Source organism: Octopus sinensis, linkage group LG18 (genome assembly GCF_006345805.1).
Source record: "Octopus sinensis linkage group LG18, ASM634580v1, whole genome shotgun sequence".
Lineage (NCBI taxonomy): Eukaryota > Metazoa > Mollusca > Cephalopoda > Octopoda > Octopodidae > Octopus > Octopus sinensis.
Genome location: NC_043014.1, coordinates 33,434,821 through 33,461,031, shown reverse-complemented (window position 1 = coordinate 33,461,031; position 26,211 = coordinate 33,434,821). Strand labels below are relative to the sequence as shown.

Genomic DNA, 26,211 nt, shown 5'->3' with positions numbered 1-26,211 from the left:
GACATTTTTAAAAATCACCAAAAAAAAGTAATATTTTTCTTTCTATTTCCATTCTCTGCTGTGATGAAGATTCAGAAATATTCTACAACAGTTCTGTCAGCTTTGATGTCTGGTCTTGATGATAAAGAAGACATTAATGACAACATCACAATGGAGGCGATGGGAGGTCTGTCTCGGGTCATGTCGGTTATTGATGAGGAGGACATACGCTCAATCCTCATCAATGTCATCCTTAAAATTCGTCCGTGTTTTGAGAAGGTAAGTTATTTTTTTGTTATTGTTGATGTTACCATCATCAACATCAATACCATCATCATCATCGTCGTCATTATTGTCATCGTCATAGCAATTATCATAACTAACATCATCTCGATTATTATCTGCAGCAGCATCATCATCATCATCATCATCATCGTCATCATCATTGCCATCATCAACTGTTATCTGTTGCAGCATTATTACCATTACTGTGGTTATCGTCATAATCGTCATATCATCCTCTTCATCATCATCATCATCATCATCATCATCACCATTAATATCATCACCATCATCATCATCATTGTTGTCATCTGTCATTTTTTTTTGTATTGATCTTTGTGTGAGTGTGTGCATTTGTACATGTTTGTGTCTTTGTTTGTACTCTTTTACTGGATTTTGAGTCAGTGAGATGTTGTTGCCATGCTGGAGTACCACCATCAGTGCTGTTGTAGACTTCATTCTGTGTTCAGTACTTGACCAATGAGGGATTTTCTTGTTACTGTTCTCATATGTGTGTCTTGCAGTGATGTTGGGCCATCTGGAATGTTACAGAGTAAAATGTCAAATGTTATTCAAATCTACTCCATGCAAGAACTCCTATGGGTTTTGAAAAACTATTAATGAATATATTTATGTATTTGTTTTGCAAGATTTCTGATGTGAAATCATGTGTTGAAACAGATATTGTTATATTTGGGGATGGTCATTTTAAAGATTTTTTTTTTTGCTAGTAAACCACAAACAACAAAATGCTCATTTTTCACTTCAGCTTTATTATTATTATTATTATTATTATTATTATTGAGTGAGAGAGCAGTGCATGCCATCAAAGTGACACTGGGGTAAAATATACGAAGCCCAGTATACCCATCATGACTACCCATTTGATAAGGGTACACCAGGCACATGCATCACAACCATATGTGCGCGACATGGTGATCTCATATCAAGATAAACAGCACATGACCTTGCAGGTGGGGCCCAGTTAGAATTTTCTTCTGGTCAAGTAACCCATCCCGCTCAAAAGGTCCATGAATAAAGGTTGTTTAAGGATGTTGAGCGAAACACCCATGTTGAGAATCCCTCTCAACACATGACTATAATGCTCCCCCACTACTTCTGGTCATGGTCAGAGATACACATATCGTCAGCCACTAAGGGACATGCTCAAGTGGTTAAGGTCAAACAACTGACAAGCAAATCTGTGGTATTGAGCAGAATATTTGCTGTAGCTCATCTTTTATACCAAGACAAAACAATGTACATGATAACACTTCCAATCAGTGAAGATCAGAAGCCATGAGAGCCACTGCTTGGTACTGCATTAGGGCATTATTGTTGTTGTTGTTATCATTATTATTATTATTATTATTTTAGTATCCTTTATCTGAAATCTTTCATCACATAGCCTATGACCTCTTCAGTGACTCTCCATCGCATGCATCTTCTATTTTGTTTAGTCCATTAAACAGAACAGGAGGAGACACTTGAGGTAGAGTCATTGAAGAGGTCACAGGATGTGTGACAAAAATTTCAGAGACTCTTAAATTTGAATAATAATAAAGTTAAAGTGAAAAATGAGTATTTTTTTGTATGTGGTCTTTTGGCAACAGTAAAAAAAATGACCATCCTCAAATATAACGATATTAAAATAATAGCCATTGTTCATTGACCCTAAAGCTAATGTAGTATTTTCTCCTGAGGCAGAGGATTAAGAACTTTAGGCACTATATTAGTAACCTTTTTTCTGGGTTTTTTAATGACTTAGTCAAAAGAAAATGTATGGGTCTTGTGACCCTTTTCACAGTCACTGTTCCTGGTAAAAGGAAAGTTTAAGTTATCTTGTGTAAATACTTGTAACAGTGTGAACACCACTAAAGGTGTAAAGACCAGGTGCTGGTGATGAACCAGGTATTGGTTTAAGTCTACCATCTGAGATTGGTGCCATGTTAAAAGCACTTCATGCTGGTGCCACATGAAAAGTGCTCAGTATAATCTGTAAAGTGATTGGCATTAGGAAGAAGATCCAGCCATAGAAACCAAGCTAGAATAATGGACCCTGGTGTGACCCCACCGCCTTGGCTTTACCAGTTCCTGTCAACCCATCCAGCCCATGCCAGCATGGAAAATAGATGTTAAATAATGATGATGATCTATGTATGTGTTTGTATGTTTTTCCTCTGTGTGTTTGCATATGTGTGAGAGAGGGAGAGGGGGAGGAATTTATATTCCAAAGTACTAATTTTGACCAGATCTATCTTTAAGACCAAATGCACCACTGGCCATTCTTTTGAATATAGAGAGTAAAGTTATACAACCTTATGTTAGAGGAAGTTTGTTAAAGATATATATTTCCCAAGTCAGTGATCCAACCAAATGTAAATAATTAGTGAAACTGCATCCAGTATACTCACCAAAGTGGTTGGTATTAGGAAAGGCTTCCAGCCATAGAAACCATGCCAAAGCTGACATTGGATCTTGAAGCAGCCAACTGGCTCATTGGATCCTATCAAACCATCCAACCCATGCCAGTATGAAAATCAGAAGTTAGACAGCGCTGCCGCCACCACCGACATTACTGCAGACAGAGATCAATGAAGAAAATAGATAAGCCAATTTTGAATGCCCAACATCTCTTCTATTGTTGACTGCCTTTTATGGCAATGTAAGCTGCTGTGGAAGAAGTGTCTGCTTCCATCCAAAGAATTTAGTAACATTCATATCTCCAGGCAAAAATCCATCTTTCAAAAGTTTCCAGTCTGCTCTCACAAACATATACGATATTCCTCTCACCTTATTATTAATAATAATCTTTCACTTTCTCTCTTCTTTCTTTCCATTCTCTATCTTTACAGGAAGTGCCTTGTGTGCGTGCTGAAGCAATCCTACTGTTTGGCAATTTGTCCAGATTTGGAGGAGGACAATCAAAAGCAGCCATACTGGAACAAATTCATTCAAATTTTGTTAGTTTGTTGTTACATTTAAATGATGCTGAGGTGGATGTACGCAAGGTAAAAATCTACTCCTAAAACATATTTCATTTAATTTTATAATTTGCAAGATTCTTGTTGTGAATTTGTGTGTTGAAACAAATTTTGTTGTAGAGTGTTGTAGTTCACTTGAAGCATTGTAATATAGAAGAAGGTAAAAACAGAAAAAATAGAAAGCTTTTGAGAATGCAGAAAGTTTTATAAAACCTTTATATTTCAGCTGCAAAGGCCCATGTTCTGTTAACCCATTCAAATCCTCTGGCATTATGTAGCAGCAGCAGTCACTCTCCAAACATAGGTCTAATCAATGCTCCAAGCATTGTAGCAATAGTTGGAAATTTGTTTACACCAAACCTTGAAGCATCAATTCCACTAATTCCACTGCTGCTACATAATGCCAGGGGGTTTGAGTAGGTTAACAGAACCTGCATAACTGGACATTTTCCAAACTGTTTTTCTTCTGAAGATAAGCCTTTGCACCTGAAATATAAAGGCTTTATAAAACTTTCCATATTGTCAGAAGCTTTCTATTTTCCTTCTTTATATATTCTTCAAAATGTTGTTGTCTTGGGAGGGTCATTACACCAATAACACACACACACAGGTTCAATTCCACTTCTTTATTGTAAAGAAGCAGAAATTTGGAAATATGCTGTGCTTGAGAAGATCTTGCAAGCCAAATGAGACCATAACCTCATGGCCTATGCCAGGGGCATAACCAGCCCACTTATGCATACCTTTTCCTTCTTTGGACACTAAACTCTGCTTTTGAAGACCTGTTGAGGCAAGTGAAATCAAAATCAAATTCGATGACTGGCATCCGTGCTAGCGGGGTGCAAAGAGCACCATACGAGTGTGATCGTTGACAGAGCGGCTAACCAGCTTCTGTGCCAGTGGAACATAAAAGGCACCATTTGAGTGTGATTGTTACCAGCATCGCCTTACTGGTACCTGTGCCGGTGGCATGTGTAAAAAGATTTGAGCGAGGTCGTTGCCAGTACCACCTGACTGGCCCCCGTGCCGGTGGCACATAAAAGCGCCCACTACACTCTCAGAGTGGTTGGCATTAGGAAGGGCATCAAGCTGTAGAAACTCTGCCAAATCAGATTGGAGCCTGGTGCAGCCATCTGGTTCACCAGACCTCAGTTAAATCATCCAATCCATGCCAGCATGGAAAGCGGATGTTAAACAATGATGATGATAATTGGTGATTATAACAGTTAAGAGTACAAAATGCATACATATATTGACCATGTAAACAGAGACATCCATTCTCACACACATATTGTTACATAGCCTTGCGACTTCTATCAAATATTTATTACCAATAATAGATAATAATACACCAATACAGCAAAGAAACATATTCACACATACATAATAATACTTAGGAACAATTTCTATCAAATATTGGTGGCTGTAATAGATAATATCTTTTTTTAATTTTTTTACTTATTTCAGTCGTTGAACTGTGACCATGCTGGGACACCACCTTGAAGGGTGTAGTTGGAATAATCAATTCTAGTATTTGTTTTTAAGTCTGGTGCTTATTCTATTGGGATCTTTTGCCAAACCACTAACTTACAGGGGCATAAACACCCAACACTTGTCATCAAGCAGTGGATGGGTACAAACACACACGTGCACACACACACACACACACACACACACACACATAATATATCTCTCTCTATCTGCTCAGTCGAAGTCGACTCTCGGTCACTCGTTGGATCAGTGTCCTCCAGTCAGTTCTATCCTGGGATGATTCCTTCAGATTGGCCATGTCCATTCTGGTATCACTCCTGATGATGTCAAGCCAGCGGGTTCTTGGTCAGTCTCTTCCTCTCTTGCCACTGACCATTCCGAGCATGATGTCCTTCTCCAGGGATTCATAATATATATATATAGGTGGAATTCTGGTTTAAGCATCCCATATAACTTCTCTTTTATTTTTTGGAATTTTCAGAAAATGGTTGTCAATTTGTATTCGATACATGGGAATTCATACAATTATGAAAGAAAATTTTTTGTGTGTGATTTAAGGGTGACTTAGCTTTTGATTTTAGTACATCTCATGACCACCTGATACCTTGTTCATTTCTTGATGTTTTTCAATATTTTTCTCACCATAAACACATTTAATGGAATGGTGATGCACCCAGGGGTGCTCCATTGCTGAGACTTAAGCAAAAGCTTCAGACTGTCCATACTTTAAAGCAAAATTCAAAAACCCATGGAAATTTTAGGATTTGTGGGAACAGGGTCAAGAAATTGAAAGAAAAGTCTTTTTTCATATTTGTATGAATTCTTGTATAGAACATAAATTTGCAAAAATTTTCTGAAAATTCCAAAACCAGAATTCCATCTACACACATACACGTGCATACATACACACACACACACACACACACACACACACACACACACACACACGTATATATGTATGCATGTATAGACATACACACATATATATACAGTGAGTTTCCACACAATTTCCATCTAACAAATTCACTCCCAAGGCGTTGGTCAGCCTGGGGCTATAGTAGAAAACACTTCCCTAGGGTATTGCACACTGGGATTGAACCTAAACCTGCATAGTTCCAAAACAAGCTTCTTAACCACACAGCCATACCTGCACCTATTAGTATGAAAATATAGTCAAATACTAACTCTTTATGTAGATTTAGTAGTTAGCAATAAAAAAAAAATAGTCAAATACTGACCACATGTATAATTATATTAATTGGTTGTGTAAAAATAAGCAAATACTAATCATATATGTATATAATTAATTTCATTTGTTAACTTTCTTATTAATAGTCATTAACATAGTTCTGATTATGTTAATTGAAAAGGAGAGTTGTGACTTTCTTTTTTAGCCCTAGGTCAACTCCAATAAACCAAACCTATGATCAAAGGTATTCAAGCCATGTCTTTCTTCTAGGCCAACTATATTCAAAGGTTACATGGTTCAATGTATCCTTTCTTCTTTAAGAAAATTGGGTGTGATATAAGAAGATCCTGGCTGCTATTTCTAGCAGCTCAAGCGCCTATATTGAGGCTCGAATGCTGGTTGATGAGGCAGCAGAAACAAAACTACTGGTTTTCTCCTTTAGGCTGGCGTAATATCATGTTACCTATGAATGCCATTGTTATTACATCAGGTTCTGATGAAGCAGATCCATGATTAAAGACATTCCATCAGTGGCCAACCATTATGCATTCTCAGCTTATTGAAGACCATATCATCCAGTGTGTCCTTCATTTTTCTTGAGGTAATAGGGTGTAATTTGAAGGAGACTTGACTGCTATTTCTGGTAGAAGAATGAAATACCTGGCTCACTTGCATCAGTGGTGGCAATGGTGGTAGCGGCAGTGGCGGTGGTGGTACAGCAGCAATGGTTGTGGGGGATAGAGATATCATAGTGGTGGAGGTGTCGGTAGTGGGGATTAAAGTGGTATAATAGTAGTGGTGGTAGTGGTGGTAGTGATGATGTGGCGAACTGGCAGAACCATTAGCACACCGGGCAAAATACTTAGTGGTATTTCATCTACTGCTACGTTCTGAGTTCAAATTCTGCCAAGGTCAACTTTGCCTTTCATCTTTTTGTGGTTGATTAAATAAGAACCAGTTATGCACTGGGGTCGATGTAATCAACTTAATCCCTTTGTCTTTCCTTGTTTGTCCCCTCTATGTTTAGCCCCATGTGCGCAATAAAGATATAAATATTTTAAAATTTTCTATTTCCAGGCTTGTAAATTCACATTGCGGTCATTGGGCTCATTACTGGACTGCCCAAAGATTGATGAGAAATTCCAAAAGCTTCTCTTAGATGATGCCAACTTGTACTATGGAGAATTCATGAACGACATTTCCAAACTAATCGTAAGAGCAAGTTTTATGGTTTTGTTGTTGTTGTTGTGGTGGTGGAGGTAATAATGATAGTTGTTGTTGATTAATCTATAATATAAATTGGACGTTGGCGATCGTTGTATTCTTTCTTGTCTTGAGGTTCACAGCCAAACGGCTGGGTGGATTCGCATGAAAAATGGCACACATGTGGAGACAGGTACATAGATTGGAATGCAGTTTGTATTTTTTTCCTAACTCCCATACTTACCGAGAAAATCGACTAAAACATTTTCTAATGGAATTTCCCTCTTTCTTCTGTCATTAAAACAACCAGTTGCTTAGAAACTGTTTTCTAACGGGGTGGGGTCAGGAAATTTTCATATAGTTGGAGGCTCCAATTGAAATAGGGGACCTGAAATGATAAGGTTGACAAATGCTGTTATAGATTATGCCTAACCGAAAACGATCACAGCCACATCATCCAAACAGACCGGGTGAAACTGGGCTTAGCTGCTAGTCCTATATCAATCCTAACTGAGTAGACCCCTAATTAACAGTCATGATCCACACATACTGGCTTGTTGTTTCAGGTACTGGTGCCGCATAAACACACCTCTTCCGGTGCTGCATAGACACACCCATGCCAGTGCTGCATAAGCGCACCCATGCTGGTAGCACGTAAAAGTCACCCGCTACACTCTGTTAAGTGTTTGGTGCTAGGAAGGGCATCCAGCCATAGAAACCATGCGACAACAGACAATTGGAGTTTGGACAGCTCCCAGCAAGTCAGCTTCATGTCAAGCCATTCAACCCATGCCAGCATGGAAAGCAGATGTTAAACAATGTTAATGGTGATGATGATTATCACACACACGTATAGTTGTCATCTTTATCATCAATTTTTGCATTCCATTCTGACATGGAGTGGATAGATGGTTTGACAGAATCCAGTGAGCAAGATGACTGCATCGAACCCCATTGCCTGCTTCAGCATGATTTCTATAGCTGGATGCCCTTCCTAATGTCAAATACCCTTCTTTCGTGGCAGCAGCTCTAGGGAGGTCACCAAGTAACTCACAAGATGAGACTCCTTGATTGAGAGTGGTAGCTTTGTGCCAGTTGTTGGGTGACTGAAATATGATAAAGGAACAAGAACAGATGTGTTGCTATAGGAGAGATACATGACTACCCCAACTCACACACACACACACACACATATATATATGTGTGTGTGTACATATATATATATATATATATATATATATATATATATATATATAGGGAGAATTCATAAAAAACAAAAGACGAAGACAGGTGGTGTTGACAACAAACAGATGTATTAGTATAATGCTCAGGAAATGAAAAAGTCTTTAATGTTTGGAGTCTACGCTCTTCCACAAAAAGGAACACAGAAACAGGGAGATAGATATATATCAGAGACTGATTTCTTCAACATATCCTTCTTAGTCCAAGACAGCACTTGGCTGGTACTTTATTTTATTGTCTCCTGGAAGAATGAAAGGCAAAGTCAAAACATAAAGGGCTGCAACTAGACAACATTTTGTTTGATGCTTGAATGATTCTGTCCATACACTGCATTTATAAACACAAACACATGTATGTTGTATCTATCTGTGGGTCAATGCCAGTGCTGCTTGACTGGCTCCTCGTATCAGTGGCACTTAAAAAGAACCATTCGAACATGATCGATGCCAGTGCCACCTGACTGACTCCCATGCCAGTGGCACATAAAAAGCACCATCTGAATGTGGTTGATACCAGTGCTATCTGACTGGCTGGCTCCCATGCTGGTGGCACATAAAAAGCACCCACTACACTCTCAGAGTGGTTGGCATTAGGAAGGGCATCCAGCTGTAGAAACCTTGCGTGATCAGATTGGAGCCTAGTGAGGCCTACTGACTTGCCAGACCTCAGTCAAACCGTCCAACCCATGCCAGCATGGAAAACAGACGTTAAATGATGATCATCGAAGAATAAAGTAAGTGATATTGATTTTAATACACTGTTTACAATTGTTTCACCACTTCACATTTTAACTACTCCTGCATCATGTTCATTAGTGTGTTAGCAATTATTGTCTCTGTATTCTGCACTATGTAAATAGTTTTTCCTGTGCATATGGTAATTGATTCATCAGATCATTGCAAAGAGCAATAAGCTTGATTAATTTGGTGACTTCACCAATAAGTATTCTCATCCCTTTCAAAAGTGGGCACATCTTAATAATCTTATTCGTTCAAGGCAAAGATGGGAAGAATTAGAAGCAGAAATAATTTGACAAAATAATTGACTCAGTTCCACATTATTCAGTATTTCATAGGCACAAATTAGCATGTACATTTTTAGATGTATGTCTGAAGATGTAGCTGCTTATCTCTGCATATGAAACTTAAAGAAATGTAAAGTTGAATCAAAATGTTGTTAGATACAACTCCAACTAAATATGTTGAGTAATACTTTCTTTTGATTGTTCATCTACCTGTCTTTTTATCTCTCTATTTACACACGCACACACATATATATATATATATACTCTCTCTTTTACACACACACACACACATATGTGATAATGTGCATAAACATACATGTATATAATAACATAAGCTGCAATGTATAACTAAAGAGAAATAATGTACTTGATACTCTCTCTCTCTCTCTCTCTTTTACTCTTTTACTTGTTTCAGTCATTTGACTGTGGCCATGCTGGAGCACCGCCTTTAGTCAAGCAAATCGACCCCAGGACTTATTCTTTGTAAGCCTAGTACTTATTCTATCAGTCTCTTTTGCCGGACTGCTAAGTTATGGGGACGTAAACACACCAGCATCAGTTGTCAAGCGATGTTGTGGGGACAAACACAGACACACAAACATATACACATACATATATATATACATATACACAACGGGATTCTTTCAGTTTCCATCTACCAAATCCACTCACAAGGCTTTGGTCGACCCGTGGCTATAGTAGAAGACACTTGCCCAGAACCATGTGGTAAACAAGCTACTTACCACACAGCCACTCCTACGCCTATTCATTTGTTAGAAGGGGAAGTTTCACTCTGTTGCTATACTGAATTTCTTGACCAGACGTCTTTTCCCTAGTGAGAAAGTGTAACTCCAACTTTTTATCAAATGAATTTACACTCGTGCACTTAGAGATTCTTTGATGCCATTGACCATCTTCTTCATTTGTGGTTCTTTCCCTAACTCACAACCTTACCTTTGATGTGCAGCCCCAGATCCAGACAAATATATAAATTGAGCAGATTTGGAGGAAGCAGATTCAACTTTCACAGACACACACACACACACACACTCTCTCTCTCTCTCTCTCTCTCTCTCTCTCTCTCTCTCTCTCTCTCTCTCTCTCTCTCTTTTTCTTCTTATTTGCATTGATTTTCTGTTTTTTGTTTCAGATTAAGGAAATGCCAGACAAAATTAACCAATACTTGTTGTCTTGTATGTCATTCTACAACAGTATTTGGGCAGAAATTCGTGCCAATGCCGCCATGTTTTCAGGTAATGACAATACTTAAATAATTTTTGGCTGTCTTTCCTAAAGCAAAATTTCCATCCCTCAATTATTTCACATATAGTTTCTATATATCTCAACATTTATTAAATAATTTTATAATCATCATCTTCATTTTATATGTTTTTCCATGCTAGAATAGGTTTGGTAGGTCTGTTCTAGCAAAGTAACTTTATACTTGTCACAGTCCAACAGTCATCATAGTTATTTTTTATGAAAATCACCATCTTCAGATCAACCACTGCCATTTTTTTTCCACACATCCTATTCCTAAAGCCCTTCCCATTTGGATCATTTGACAATTTTTCACTTCTTCACCAAGCTATGAACCTTCACACACAATACATGGCCAGGCGCAAGTATGGTTGTGTGGTAAAAAGCTTGCTTCCCAACTACATGGTTCTATGTTCAGTCCCTCTGCATAGCACCTTGAACAAGTGTCTTTTACTGTAGCCTCAGGTGACCAAAGCTTTGTGAGTGGATTTGGTAGACAGAAACTGGAAGAAGCCTGTCATGTGTGTGTGTGTGTGTGTGTGTGTGTGTCTGTGCGTGTGTGTGTCTGTGCGTATGTGTGTCTGTGCGTGTGTGACTGTGTCTGTGTTTGTCCCCCACCACTGCTTGACAACCATTGTTGATATGCTTATGTCCTCATAACATAGTAGTTCAGCAAAAGATATTGAAAGAATAAGTACCAGGCTTATAAAAAACAAAACCTGGGATCAATCCATTCTCCTAAAAATTCTTCAAGGTGGTGCCTCAGTATGGCTGCAGTCTAATAACTGAAACAAGTAAAAGATAAATGTTAAAAGATATCAATGTAGGCTTTCTCTTTCATGGCTTTCACAAACCATCCATTAACAATCCATTTTCTTAGTAACCATCAGGCTTTAAGGTATGTTTTCTTGTCAAAGGCCTTCTCCTTGTCAACAAATACTGTATATAGTGTTTTGCTCTTAGCCAAGAAACTTCTGTAGTTGGTTCACTAAGAAGAGGACATCAAGTGTTCCTGTGCTAGCATCAAGCTAAATTGCATCTCATCAAAGCTAATTTTACCTTGATAGCTGCAATATAATTCTGCACCTCTTTAAAGCATCTCCTTTGCTCTTGTGGCAGTTGATACTGCTACACCATCTATTGTAAGTAATACCTCCTTGCACCACCTGATTAACCATTTATATTCAACATCTCTGGCCCTGAAAGGTCTTTCTTATGCTTAATGGTTCTTTCAACAATATAGCAGTAAACCTTGATAGCTGGTTCTTCTATTGAGTTCATGTGGGGCAATCCCCCACCTCTCTCTCTCTCTCTCTCTCTCTCTCTCTCTCTTTCTCTCTCTCTCTCTCTCTCTCTCTCTCTCTCTCTATATATATATATATATATATATATATATATATATATACAACCACTTTTAGGGACATTTCCATGCCTCTTTCTACTGATTCATGATGATACTACCTCACAGTTCAGAACACTTCACAATACAATCCATTTTATTTCAGTTTCCTTCCTAGCTTCCTGCTATCATTTCTTACCCCCCTCTTTCTTCCAATAATCTCACAACTATACTCCATTTTAAAACTAGGGAGCAAGTTCTCAAGGGTCTCTTTTACTTTTCCAGGTTTTCTCCTTGGGAATTTGACGAAGGAAAGCCACAGTACCTTGCCCCGGGAACACATATGCACAGGTATTTAATGCAGGAACTTACCATTAATTATATCACATAATGATTTTTACTGTATTGCTGCATGATTGATACCATACTATCAACTGCTGGTGCACGTATATTATTCATTTATATATCATATTGATAATGTGACACATATACTATGTTTTAATATTGCTAATACTTCAATTTTACCCATGTAATGTAATATGTTATATAATATCTTTATAAGATCTTTATAAGATTGCTGGTGTAACTTATGATGTTACTAATACAATTTATTAAGACAATATATGTATGGTTTATTAATTTTGATATCATTGCTTCATTTTGTATTGCTGTTTTTGATTACATAACTGTTATGTTATTAATATAATATTAGGTAATTATAGGGCAACAAGCTGGCAGAATTGTTAGCACGCTGAACAAAATGTTCGGCAGTATTTCATCTGTCTTCGTGTTCTGAGCTCAAAATCCCTTGAGGTCGACTTTGCTTTTCATCCTTTCGGAGTCAATAAAATAAGTACTAGTTGAGCACAGGGGTTGATATAATCAACTTACCCACTCCCTTGGACTTCCTGGCCTTGTACCAGAATTTGAAACCAGTGTAATATTAAATACTGTTTATGGTCATAATATTATTGTATTTATCTTTGTGATATTGCCAGTATTAATGAGTTGATAGTTTTATATCTTTGTGATAATGTGATGTAATTTTAGTTTCCTTTCCATTAAGTGAGGACAACAGCTATCATATGCTTCGAGGTCTTTGTTTTCATTTGGATGCATTTTTGCCCATGTAAGTGCTGAAGTGCACACTCTAGTTTGGATAACTGTATAATTATTTCGTTAGTTTTCATTGATCCAACCATATAAGTAGATTTTCAAGTCAGATAAGTGACAGCTACAACCGTAATGGGCAAGCATTATTACAGTTCGTTAAATGGGTTTAGTGACACACCACTGGATGTCAGTTTACACCACTGGTGCAATTGGCTGCGGGTAGTGCTAAGTAAGGCTTACTTGGGAGCACTACCCTATTTTATTGTATAATATGATAGGTACATCCATGGCTGTGTGATTAAGAGGCTTGCTTCCCAACCATCTGGTCTTGGGTTCAGTTCGACTGTGCAGCATGTTGGGTAAATGTCTTCAACTATAGCCCCAGGCCAATCAAAGCCTTGTGGGTGGATTTGGTTGGTAGAAGCTGAAAGAAACCAACCACTCATTGTGAAAACTAATAGACAATCATCATATAGTACATGTATCGTTACATCATCATCATTTTGCATCCATATTCCATGCCAGCATGGGTTGGATGATTTGACAGGATGCAACAAGTGAGAGGACTGTGTTGAGCTCCAATGTCTATTTTGTTCATGGTTTCTACAGTTGGATGCCCTTCCTAAAGCCAACCATTTTACAGAGCATACTGGCTGCTGTTTTTTGTGTGTAACCAGCACCTGTGAGGTCACCATGTAGCTTGCAAAACAAGACTTCTTGATTGAGAGTGGTGAGGATTTTTTGAGGAAGGTAGCATATACCAGCTGTTAAGAGAGAAGAGTATGCAAGAAGGATCAGAACAGATGTCTTGCTGATAGATGGCTACCCTAGCTAGAAAAGGAGAGAAGATGGTGGTGATGAATGTCCTGACCCCGTCTGAATGCAAGAAGGATTTATGTATATTGTCCAACCCAAGCTAGCATGGAAAGCGGACGCTAAATGATGATGATGATGATTTAGTCATCAGTTTAATCAGGCATTATTAGTAATAAAACCTTAATACATTCAATTGTATTTTGAGAGTCAATGTACATCATAGATATAGGCTTCATACAAAATTTTAAGCTAAAAATCATCAGATCAACTCTTGTATCTCATCAGCTCATTGTAATTTACAGTATATATATATATATATTGGCTTAAAAATTGTTAAGATATTAAGATATTTTCTTAGTATGAAACCAATGGTAGCCTTAATACACAAATAAAGAACTTTTATTCACCAATATGGTGTTGAGCATTCATTTTCATTGTCCAACGTTCATGCATAAGTGTGTGTATATATATATATATATATATATATATATATATATATATATTAGAAATATCTCATAAAAAGAAAATATAAAATACACGTGGAAATGTAAGGGTAAAATATGAAAAATCAACGAAAATGCACATTGTAAATAAAAAAAAGGCTTTTTATGAAAGGTAACGACAAATACATACATTTAGATGTACTGAGGTAGTAATAAAATTCATAAAAGTCATTATTATGAGATGATTATAAAGTCAGAAAACAAAGCATACCATGGTTTCCGCAAAGCTATGCATTGCTTCATATACACCGGCTAGTGTATATATATATATATATATATATGTATATATATATATATATATCATCATCATCATCATCATCATCATTTAGCATCCGTTCTCCATGCTAGCATGGGTTGGACGGTTCAACTGGGGTCTGTGAAGCTGGAAGGCTTCATCAGGCCCAGTCAGATCTGGCAGTGTTTCTACGGCTGGATGCCCTTCCTAACGCCAACCACTCCGTGAGTGTAGTGGGTGCTTTTTACGTGCCACCTGCACAGGTGCCAGACAGAGCTGGCAAACGGCCACGAACGGATGGTGCTTTTACGTGTCACCGGCACGGGGCCAGGCGAGGCTGGCAACGGACACGAACGGATGGTGCTTTTATGTGCCACCAACACGGGGGCCAGACAGAGCTGGCAAACGGCCACGAAACGGATGGTGCTTTTATGTGTCACCGGCACGGGGGCCAGGCGAAAACAGAAAACAAGTGTAGTATTCAATGCTCCATTGGAAATATATGCATTCCAGCAAAATGCTAACACGATTACCTAAGATGAGTAGAAACATTATGCAGTCATGCATTTCATCCAATCTGTGTTTGGCAATAAATGCAATAATTGAGGTTAAAGTCCCAATATACATTTTCTCCCTTATATAAATAATCAACAATTTTGCATATCATATAAAACATGTATGATTTGTTATGTTTTCGATTACATGACTGTAATACAAATAATCAACAACTTGGCCTGTCACATAAAATTTGTGAGGTTGTTGATTATTTGCATAATGAGAGTAAAATGTATATATTTGAAGCCTTAGCATCGATTGCTGTATATATTGCAGAACATTGATGAGGTGAAGTGCATTATTGCATAATGTTTCCACTACTCTTGTGTAATTATTTTGGTAGTTTGCTGAAATGCATGTATGTCCTACAAAGCACTGAATACCACACCTGTTTTCTGCCTGTTATTATTTCTATAATTTGGCTCATATTCTGCACTCTAGCTTGTCCCAGGTTTGATGCCCCTACTGAGCTCAGTTTTTGGTTGCATGTTGCACTTTACTGTGCCCCTTTTGGTTTTGGTATATATGTATATAGACATCTAATAATCCGTAAGTCAGAAAAAATATGCATTTGTATACTTGTTAGTGGTGTAGGAATATTAACCAAAATATACAAATCAAAATCAAATTTGATGACTGGCATCCGTGCTAGCGGGGTGCAAAGAGCACCATACGAGTGTGATCGTTGACAGAGCGGCTAACTGGCTTCTGTGCCAGTGGAACATAAAAGGCACCATTCGAGTGTGATCGTTACCAGCGTTGCCTTACTAGCACTCAAGCCCTATGCTAGGAGGGTGTTAAGAACACCATCTGAGTGTGATCGTTGCCAGAGCGGCTATCTGGCCTCCGTGCCAGTGGCATGTAAAAGACACCATTCAAGCATGATCGTTACCAGCATTGCCTTACTGGCACCTGTGCCGGTGGCATGTGCAAAAGATTTGAGCAAGGTCGTTGCCAGTACCACCTGACTGGCCCTGTGCCGGTGGCACGTAAAAGCACCCATTACAATCTCAAAGTGGTTGGCGTTAGGTAGGGCATCCAGCTGTAGAAACTCTGCCAGATCAAGATTGAAGCCTGGTGCAGCCATCTGGTTTGCCAGCCCTCAGTCAAATCGTCCAACCCATGCTAGCATGGAAAGCGGACGTTAAACGATGATGATACAGTACTACTCATCCACTTCACCTGATCTTACCTATAGGTTTTGCACTGCATATTATATAATGTGATACTTGATTACAGCACGGTCAAGTAAACCATGTGCTCTTCAGAGATTTAGAGATGGCTGGTTTGGAAAAAAACATGGGGACTGCTCTCTGTTATATAAAGTTTTCAATAGTTAACATAACATTTACTTTTATTGGCTTCTCATCACTCCAACATGAATGAATTCCAAAAAATTTGCATGTCAAACATTAAATTACTCTACAATCTCTTTAATTTTACAATCTTACTTCATTTTTTTAGGTCTTATATTTCTTTTGTTTTTCTTCTGTCATGCTTTATCTTGAAATTATTTTCCTGCATTTTATTTTCAATTTATTTCATTTTTTTTTTTTGCTGCATATTTTGTTTTGTCTTTTTTAATTTTAAACATTTTTACACTGTTGATCTTTAGGTTTCAATCCTCGTGGTAAGTTTGTGCATGTCTCTGAAATTATCCTTAGTATACCGGCTTTTTAATAAATTTGTTTTCTTATCCCAATTGTGTGTGAGTGTGTGTTTACATACAACTAGGTGTGTGTCATCATCATTTAATGTAAGTCTTCCACGTTGGCATATATATGTGTGTGTGTGTATAGATAGATAGATAGATATATAGAAAGATGTACATACATATACACATATATGTATATATTACAGAGAGATATACATATATGTGTGTGTGTGTGTGTGTGTGTGTGTATATATATACACACACACCGTACAAACTTGTGTAAAAGTCAAATTTTTTAGACCATTTTTTAAGGTCAAATCTACGGGGTCAACTATTACATGGATACTATTTTTGAGGGGCTGAAATTCAAGCCAGAAACTGAAGTACCGTATCAGCAGCAGAAGCCCAACTGATTTCTAAGCGAATAAAAACAAAAAAACACAATGAATTACAGCAATGCTACCAATTCTATACATCAAAACACATATTCTAATAAAATATAAAGGTTTAGTGATTAATTGAATGTTTTTATGCTTATCAAAGTCATCTCTTTGTAAGAATTCAGACAGTGGTATTAGCCAGTGTCCACCAATAACATTGTCTGTGATATACGTTTCTCACCATGTAAACAATGAGTGTATGATGCATGTGTTTATTATGCTTGAAGGTGTATGCAGGCTTGCAGCATATCCTATGCATACATTTTAGAAATGGTGATGTAGCACCCATCAACAAATGTATAGTGCTCGCTATTTAATGGTGTTTTATTATAAGCACCAAGCATTCCACCTATAGAGCAGGCTACAGTAAGGTATCCACACAATTTTGTAACAGTATTATTTCTACGTACAGGATAATACGGTACCTTGACCAACAAATGTTGTCCTGCTATTTGTGAAATACTAGAGTCGACTTTTATGTGGAGGTCTATGGAAAATTCCCAGTTTTTTTAGCCAAAATAGGGGGTTGACTATTACTCAAGTACATATGGTGTGTGCGTGTATATATATATATATATATATATATATATATAGATAGATAGATAGATAGATAGATAGATAGATAGATAGATAAAGGGAAAGTTTATGAAAATAAACAAAAGACGAAGGCAGGTGGAGTACAAACAAACAAATGTATTAGTATAGCGCTCAGGAATAGAAATAGAAAAAGTCTTTTACATTTCGAGCCTACGCTCTTCGACAGAAAGATACACAGAAAAAAACAAGGAGAGAAAAAAAAAGGAGAGTAAAAATGCGTGTAGGAGCTAACGATCTATCATAGCATATATATATATATATATGAGTTCAGTAAAAATTTAGATTCAGATGAATATGGTACTTAAGTTGAGGCACCAGAATTTAGTACAGTATTATCCATACAATTTCAAAATAAGCAACAAGGATATCCAGAAGTAGTGCTGTACAATCGTTTCATGTAACTCCATTTAATTGAACAATGCAATCATTTCATTACATCAATTTAAATGTAGTGCAATCTTCAGCTGCGCAAAGACATAGAATTTAATTAAATTAGAACAGAAGGACACATTAGTATAATTTTACCTAAGATCTCTAAGAAGTTAAGGAGATAGACAAAGAACATGCTGTACCTACAACATCATAGCTGTAACTGAATTTTTTTCAAGAAGACACTGCCTGAAATGGAGTTGCATGAAACAATCGTACCGCATTACCTCTGGATATCCTTGTTGCTTATTTTGATTTTAATCACCTTCTATATATATATATATATATATATATATATATATATATATATATATACACACACACAGGGTTTCCACAAACTCTCTAGACAATTTTAAAAGGTCATTATGAAAATCTTAGAAGAGGTGGCAACTACAGTTTTGTTGCATATTAATATGCTTTTATTAAAGTTTATTCTATGGTACTAATAGTTTTATTAATGCTATGTTATCTAGTTTCCATTACAATTTTAGTAAATTTTTCTATTTGTCTAATAAATTTGTGGACACCCTATATATTTATATATATATAAAAGTTTGTGTATACATACATAAATATACACTTATATATAGGTAGGTAGATACATATAAATATATATTCAAAGTGGTGATTGACCACTGCTCAAGTTTTATGCTTATATACCAACAAAATTCGAGTAACAAGTCTCCCAGACTCAGCTTTGAATATATACTATTCCACTTCCTCATATTGATGACTTTTTATGCTTAATTACCTTCACACCTGTATGCAACCATTCATAATCACACACACACACACACATACACACACATACATATGCATATTTATATATGTTTATGTTTGTATGTATATTGTTAATTTTTTTTATATTGACTTCTGTTGTCTTAGTGCGTGATGTGTGTTGAAGATTCAGTTTGTTATTGCCACCAGTGACTAACAGGACCTGTTGTCACCAACCCACTAACCTGTCATCACCAATACCTAAGCAGATCAATTATCACCAATGACTAACTGTTATTTCCACATATCCTGTATATTACTATATATGTATGTAAATATGTGTGTATGTCTAAATATATGTATGTATATCTATATATTTATGCATATCTGTGTGTGTGTGTCTGTATTCATGTTAATGTGTTTGTATATTTTGTTTTGGTATTTGTTTTGTAAGTTCTTGATATGAATCTTGTATTGAAAATAAATATTGCAGAGTGTCATTTTGCCAGTGAAAACACCTATACTAGTTGTATTTCAGTTTTATTACTAATTAATTAAATGATTATTTAATATATATATATATATAATATATATATATATACACACACACACACACCACACACACACACACACATACATATGCATATTTATATATGTTTATGTTTGTATGTATATTGTTAATTTTTTTTATATTGACTTCTGTTGTCTTAGTGCGTGATGTGTGTTGAAGATTCAGTTTGTTATTGCCACCAGTGACTAACAGGACCTGTTGTCACCAACCCACTAACCTGTCATCACCAATACCTAAGCAGATCAATTATCACCAATGACTAACTGTTATTTCCACATATCCTGTATATTACTATATATGTATGTAAATATGTGTGTATGTCTAAATATATGTATGTATATCTATATATTTATGCATATCTGTGTGTGTGTGTCTGTATTCATGTTAATGTGTTTGTATATTTTGTTTTGGTATTTGTTTTGTAAGTTCTTGATATGAATCTTGTATTGAAAATAAATATTGCAGAGTGTCATTTTGCCAGTGAAAACACCTATACTAGTTGTATTTCAGTTTTATTACTAATTAATTAAATGATTATTTAATATATATATATATATAATATATATATATATATATATACACACACACACACACACACACGCATATACACACCTGTAGATATGTACAGATGTAACTAAAACTCAAGTCAAAAAAGTGTCTGTGTATGTAAGAGAGAGAGAGAAAGTGTAACTGACAATAGATAGTTGATATTTTGTTTCCACTTAGTGAAGGGGGACTATCTGTTGGTGCCAGTTTATTGACAGTCTTTCGGATTTGACAACTTAAGGAATGAAATATGTGCCCACTGCTGCACCTGGTGAAGTAGCTAGTTTTGAGGTTGTCAGTATACATATCAGTGTATTAGCAACATTATATGCTTGTCTTCCTCTGTTGGAGTAGGTTATTGTGTGGCTTGTCATGCCTGAGAGAAAATTGTTCAGAGCTGGGTATTAGCACTGATAGATTGAATTAGAAGTATACAGAAGGGAAATAGTCACATTATAGACAAGTTTATTACTTGTCATTTGTTTCTTTCTGGGACGTAACCAGCCCACTTATGCATACCTTTCCTTCTTGAGACACAAACCCTACTTGTGAAGACCTGTTGAGGCAAGTGAAAATCAAAATCGAAATCGTTCAACATCAATGGAAATTGTAGCTGTGATACCAGTGCTGGTGGCACGTAAGAGAACCATCCGAACGTAGCCATTGCCAGCACCGCCCCAACTGTCCTCTGTGCCGGTGGCACATAAAAAGCACCATCCGATTGTGGCTGTTACCAGCCTCGTCTGGCACCTGTGCAGGTGGCACATAAAAAGCACCCACTACACTCATGGAGTGGTTGGCCTTAGGAAGGGCATCCAGCTGTAGAAACTCTGCCAGATCAGACTGGGCCTGGTGCAGCCTTCTGGCTTCCCAGACCCCAGTTGAACCGTCCAACCCATGCTAGCATGGAAAACGGATGTTAAACGATGATGATGTTGGCACTGGTATTTACAGAACAAGAAGCCAACAGCTGTAACATTCCCAGTTCTAATTAGAGGCCTAGTCGTATGCATTGGCAAAAGAATCCCTAGTTTATCAGCAGAGAAACATCTTCACCTGTGTTACATCCCAATGTCACAAGGCACCAGCAAGGAGTGATTTCACTGTGAAGTTATTGTAGATGGAGGATCTACCACCCTCATCCCCAAACTTGAAGAAAGAGAAAAATAATCAGGTTCTATACTCCGTTCATAGATGTCTCTACAAACATAACTAGAAACTTCCTATCTCCAGTTAAACAACCTTTCCCAAGGACCCATTGGTATGATAACATCTTTAATGCCCATAATACTAAGGTTAACTACACCAGAAGAAAATAGACACCTACACAATTCCATCCCATTCCCCAGCCCTTTACAGCTGAAATTCAACTAGCTATTCACTAGGGAAATCCTTGCATTCAAACAATGTGGTTTACAGAACTAACCTCACTCCATCCAATGGCTTCATGAGAAATGATTTGGCTATGTGATCTGATAGCCAATGTTTGTGTTTTCAAGGGAAAATTCACATAACATATACATCCCTTCAGGTGCAAGGACAGAGAAAACTCCAGCTCTCTATCTCACTTCACCATGAGACTCTGAAACTAAGGAAGCAATTTTCCTAACATCAGATGGAGCATCCTCAACGGGGCCCACTGTATACACCTGCAGTTCATAATTGCCAACTCTGCCTTCATGATAAATTGCATAATTCATATAGCTAAAGAAAGAAAGATAGAGTACAGAAAGGACATTGAGCAGAAGACATACTGTATCACATGACTAAATGGCAAGAGCAGATGACATATCACATGACCAATAGACCAGACTAAAATGTGATTTTTGTTTGTCTGTTACATATGTATTTATTGTGTGCCATAGTTGTAATATAATTCTGAATAATTTTGATATTTATATATTTAAGTAAAAATATTAAGAAAGATAAAGAAGGCAGTGATGATATTGCATGTTATAGTGGGCCCCATAAAACTATTTTATATATGTTGTTACATGCTGATTAGGTTATCAAGGAAAAAAAGACTGATGTCTTCCTCATATCATTCAACTACTAAGGACCATCTTCCCCCCCACCCCAACACGCACACACACACAAAAGAGACTCTACACGGTGACTCAGGTAGAAATAGAAGTCAATTCTCTTCTCTCTCTCTCACCCTCTCTCTTTTCTCTTTCTCCCTCACCCCACACCCTATTTTCATGAAAAGTAGTGGGCACATTGGATTGTGTGATGTGATCTTAGATATGCAATACCTGAGAGAATGACTAGGGTGGTCCTGGATGGAATGTCTGTAATCATAGGTGTATTCAGTCAGAGGTAACCCAGAGCTAAAGAACTTACAACACCATCTATATTAGTACCCCACACTACAGCAATGAAAATAATAGACCAAGAAGGGTTGTAACTGTCTGCAAATATAAAGACTTAACATGTTGCCATCACTTAAAAATTTGCCTGTGATCTTACTAACTGCATGTTTTACAAATGATTGCTTGTCTTGGCTGAAATATTGCTTGCTTTTCAGCTAAAAATATTGCCACAGTTCCTGTAAAGTACAGACAACAGGACCTTGACATCAAAAACAACATTTGAGTGGACAGCTTATTGGATTAGTGTCACTATGTGGGATGTTGGTAGATCACATCCTTAAACAAGACACGCTTTCTTAAACTATTGTCTCTATTGAATTGAAACACAGTTTTATTGATGTTCTCTTTTTTATATTTTGTTTCTTCTTTTTTATATTTTTTGTATCTTTATTTTCAGGTTAGCCTAAATCTGATAATTTTCTTTTGTTTTATGTTTTTCTATTACATTGAAAGTACTTTTGTAAATATATGCACTACTAAGCAGAGTTACGTGTGTGTGTGTGTCTGTCTGCCTGTCTTGGGGTACTCTAAATAATGCATATAGTTGTGGGGTATTCTATTTAAGGCGGCAAACTGGCAGAATTGTTAGCACGCCTGGCGAAATGTGTAGCCGTATTTCATCTGCCGTTAAGTTCTGAGTTCAAATTCTGCCGAGGTCAACTTTGCCTTTCAGCCTTTCGGGATCGATAAATTAAGTACCAGTTACACACTGGGGTTGATGTAATCGACTTAATACCTATGTCTGTCCTTGTTTGTCCCCTCTATGTTTAGCCCCTTGTGAGTAATAAAGAAATAGGTATTCTATTTAATATATGTGCAGTGCCTAGTAGTGACACTGCCTATGTATTGTGTTTGTGTGTGTGGGTGCTGAACATATGAGACATTTTGGCACAGCTGTTTTGGCATCACTGATTTAACTATGACTTGCAAGCTGGCAGAATCGTTAGCATGCTGGGCAAAGTGCTTAGTGGTATTTTGTCTGTCTTTATGTTCTGAGTTCAAATTCTGCTGCGGTCGACTTTGCCTTTCATCCTTTTGGGGTTGATAAATTAAGTACCAATTGCATACTGGGGTTGATCTAATCGACTGCCCCCTCCGCCAAAAATTTCAGGCTTTGTTTTTAGAGTAGAAGAGATTATCCAGCAGAAGAAGGTGCTAGCTACAGAGAGGAGACAACAACAGATATATTTTTTACCAAAATAATTTCAAAAACATAACAAACAGGTTTAGCAAAAAAATGAAGAAGGAAGAGAAAATTAACAGTTAAACAAACACCATTATAAACAGTGTCACATACAATTTGAGAAGCCACAAAAGTAAAATATCACAGAAATGCAAACTTAAATGGCAATAACTAAAGCACCACAACCAACAACAACTCTTTTGATAGTCCAGGCAATAGAGAAAAATATGGAAGAGATATGTTACAATAGAGAGTACTTCCTTGCCAGAGCAAGTTACTCATGGAAGTGTGATGGCTGTGACATAACTCTGTTTCTCAAAAAATGGAGGTATGGGTTGAGAACTTCCTTATACCCTTACAAATGGGGTTGAAGGGTTTGCATGTCTGAAGATTGTTCAGCCACTTGCACATTAATCTCACAAGCAGGCTGTTCCATTGATCAGATCAACCAGAACCCTCGTCATCATAACTGACAGAGTGCCGGTATATAATATCATATCATATCATATTATATTATATTATACTGTAAATGCTTGTGGCCTCATGGTTTGTGTGTTGCACTCACAACCACAAAATTGTGGTTTCAATTTCTAGAGTGGCAGTGCATTGTGTTCTTGAGCAAAACAATTAATTTCACATTGCTTCAGTCTGCTCAGCTGTAAATGGGTAACCCTGCAGCATACTGGCATCCCATTTTGGGGGGGCATGTTGGACTCTCTACCAAGCCAGTAGGGTGCATCATTCAAAAACTACAACAATGCAAGGAAGCACATTGTGATCAGTAATGTATAACAATGTCTGCTAGTCTTCTCAGTATAGTTATATATTGCATTATTATATCATATATTAAGGAGGCAAGCTGGTAGAATCATTAGCATGCTGGGCAAAATGCTTAGAGGCATTTCATCTGTCTTTATGTTCCAAATTCAAATTCCACCAAATCCTTTTGGGGTCAGTAAAATAAGTACTAGTTGAGCACAGGGGCTAATATAATCGACTTACTCACTCCCTTGAATTTGCTGGCCTTGTGACAAAATTTGAAATCATTATTGTATCGTAATTGGCACTCTATTGGTTATGATGATGAGGGTTCCAGTTGATCTGATCAACAGAACAGGCTGCTCGTGAGATTAACATGCAAGTGGATGAGCACTCCACAGACATGTATACCCTTAATGTAGTTCTCAGGGAGATTCAGCATGACACAGAATGTGACATGGCTGGCCCTTTGAATTACAGGTACTGCTCAATTTTGCCAGCTGAGAGGACTGGAACAATGTGGAATAAAGTGTTTTGCCCAAGGACACAGCGTGCTGCTGGGAATTGAACTCATGACCTTACGATCATGAGCCAAATGTGCCTAACCACTAAGCCATGCATCTTCACATTGTATCATATATTATATATAAAATGTATATGCATATATGTATTTTTAATTTAATTTTTTTTTTATTTTCCACAGCATTAATTGACCTTCTAAAAGACCCATCTCCACAAGTGAGAGGTAAAGCAGCTGAGGCGATGAGCCTTCTTTATAACTATTAACGGAAACTTTTTATGAAATAAACCAACACTTGCTGCAGAAGAAGAAGAAAAAAAATAAGAGGAATAGGAAGATGAAGAAAAAGAGGAGGAAGAAGAAGGAGCAGTAACAGCATCAGAAACAAATTGTTGTTGTCGTTAAATTTTGTTTTTATTGTTATAATTGTTGTTTTTGTTATTGCTATTATTATTGTTATATTTTCGATTTTATTTTTTAACCAAATGAAATGAGATTGTATAATAATTTTAATTGTTATTATTATTATTATTAGCAGAATTGTTAGTGTCAGAGAAAAATGCCTTTTTAAGTTCTGATTTCAAACCTCACTGAGGCCAACTTTGCCTTTCATCCTTATGGGGTTAATAAAATAAAGTACCAGTTAAATACTGGGGTCGATACAGTCATCTAAACTTCTCCACTTAGATTTGCTGTCTTTGTGCCTAAATTAGAAATTATTATTATTATTATTATTATGATTATTAATCATTAGCACGCCGGGTGAAATTCTTAATATTTCGTCTGCCACTACATTCTGAGTTCAAATTCCACTGAGGTTGACTTTGCCTTTCATCCTTTCGGGGTTGATAAATTAAGTACCAGTTGAATATTGGTGTTTATGTGAACAACAGTTCCCCTCCCCAGAAAATCCAAGCCTTGCACCTATAGTAGAAAGGATTATTATTATGATTATTGTTGTTGTTGTTCTTTTCTAATTTTGGCACAAGGTCAGCAGTTTTAGGAGACGGTACTAGTTTGATTACATCGACGTCCCCCCCCCCCCCATCAGTGTCAACGCTGGAAGGATGAGAGGCAAAGTTGACCTCAGCTGTGTTTAAATTCAGAATATAAAAGTTCAAATTCTGCCGAGGTCCACTTTGCCATTTATCCTTTCTGGGTCAACAAAATAAGTACCAGTTGAATACTGGGGTCAATGTAATCGACTC

At 37.0% G+C, this 26,211-nt stretch overlaps 1 protein-coding gene across 2 annotated transcripts in view; it reads left to right on the top strand.

Moving 5' to 3' along the window:
• LOC115221443 (maestro heat-like repeat-containing protein family member 1) overlaps positions 1 to 25,346 on the top strand; it is a 118,754-nt gene extending 93,408 nt beyond the window's left edge. Inside the window, exons 36-42 of one of the 2 annotated variants that reach the window (XM_029791625.2) lie at positions 70 to 258; positions 3,117 to 3,272; positions 7,003 to 7,137; positions 10,545 to 10,647; positions 12,279 to 12,344; positions 16,831 to 16,845; positions 25,187 to 25,346. In XM_029791625.2, coding sequence (XP_029647485.1) covers positions 70 to 258; positions 3,117 to 3,272; positions 7,003 to 7,137; positions 10,545 to 10,647; positions 12,279 to 12,344; positions 16,831 to 16,845; positions 25,187 to 25,269 — 747 coding nt within the window. In that variant the 3' untranslated portion in view covers positions 25,270 to 25,346. The remainder of the gene's footprint in view (positions 1 to 69; positions 259 to 3,116; positions 3,273 to 7,002; positions 7,138 to 10,544; positions 10,648 to 12,278; positions 12,345 to 16,830; positions 16,846 to 25,186) is intronic. The other variant, XM_029791626.2, reaches the window with a different exon arrangement.
• The last annotated feature ends 865 nt before the right edge of the window (positions 25,347 to 26,211 follow it).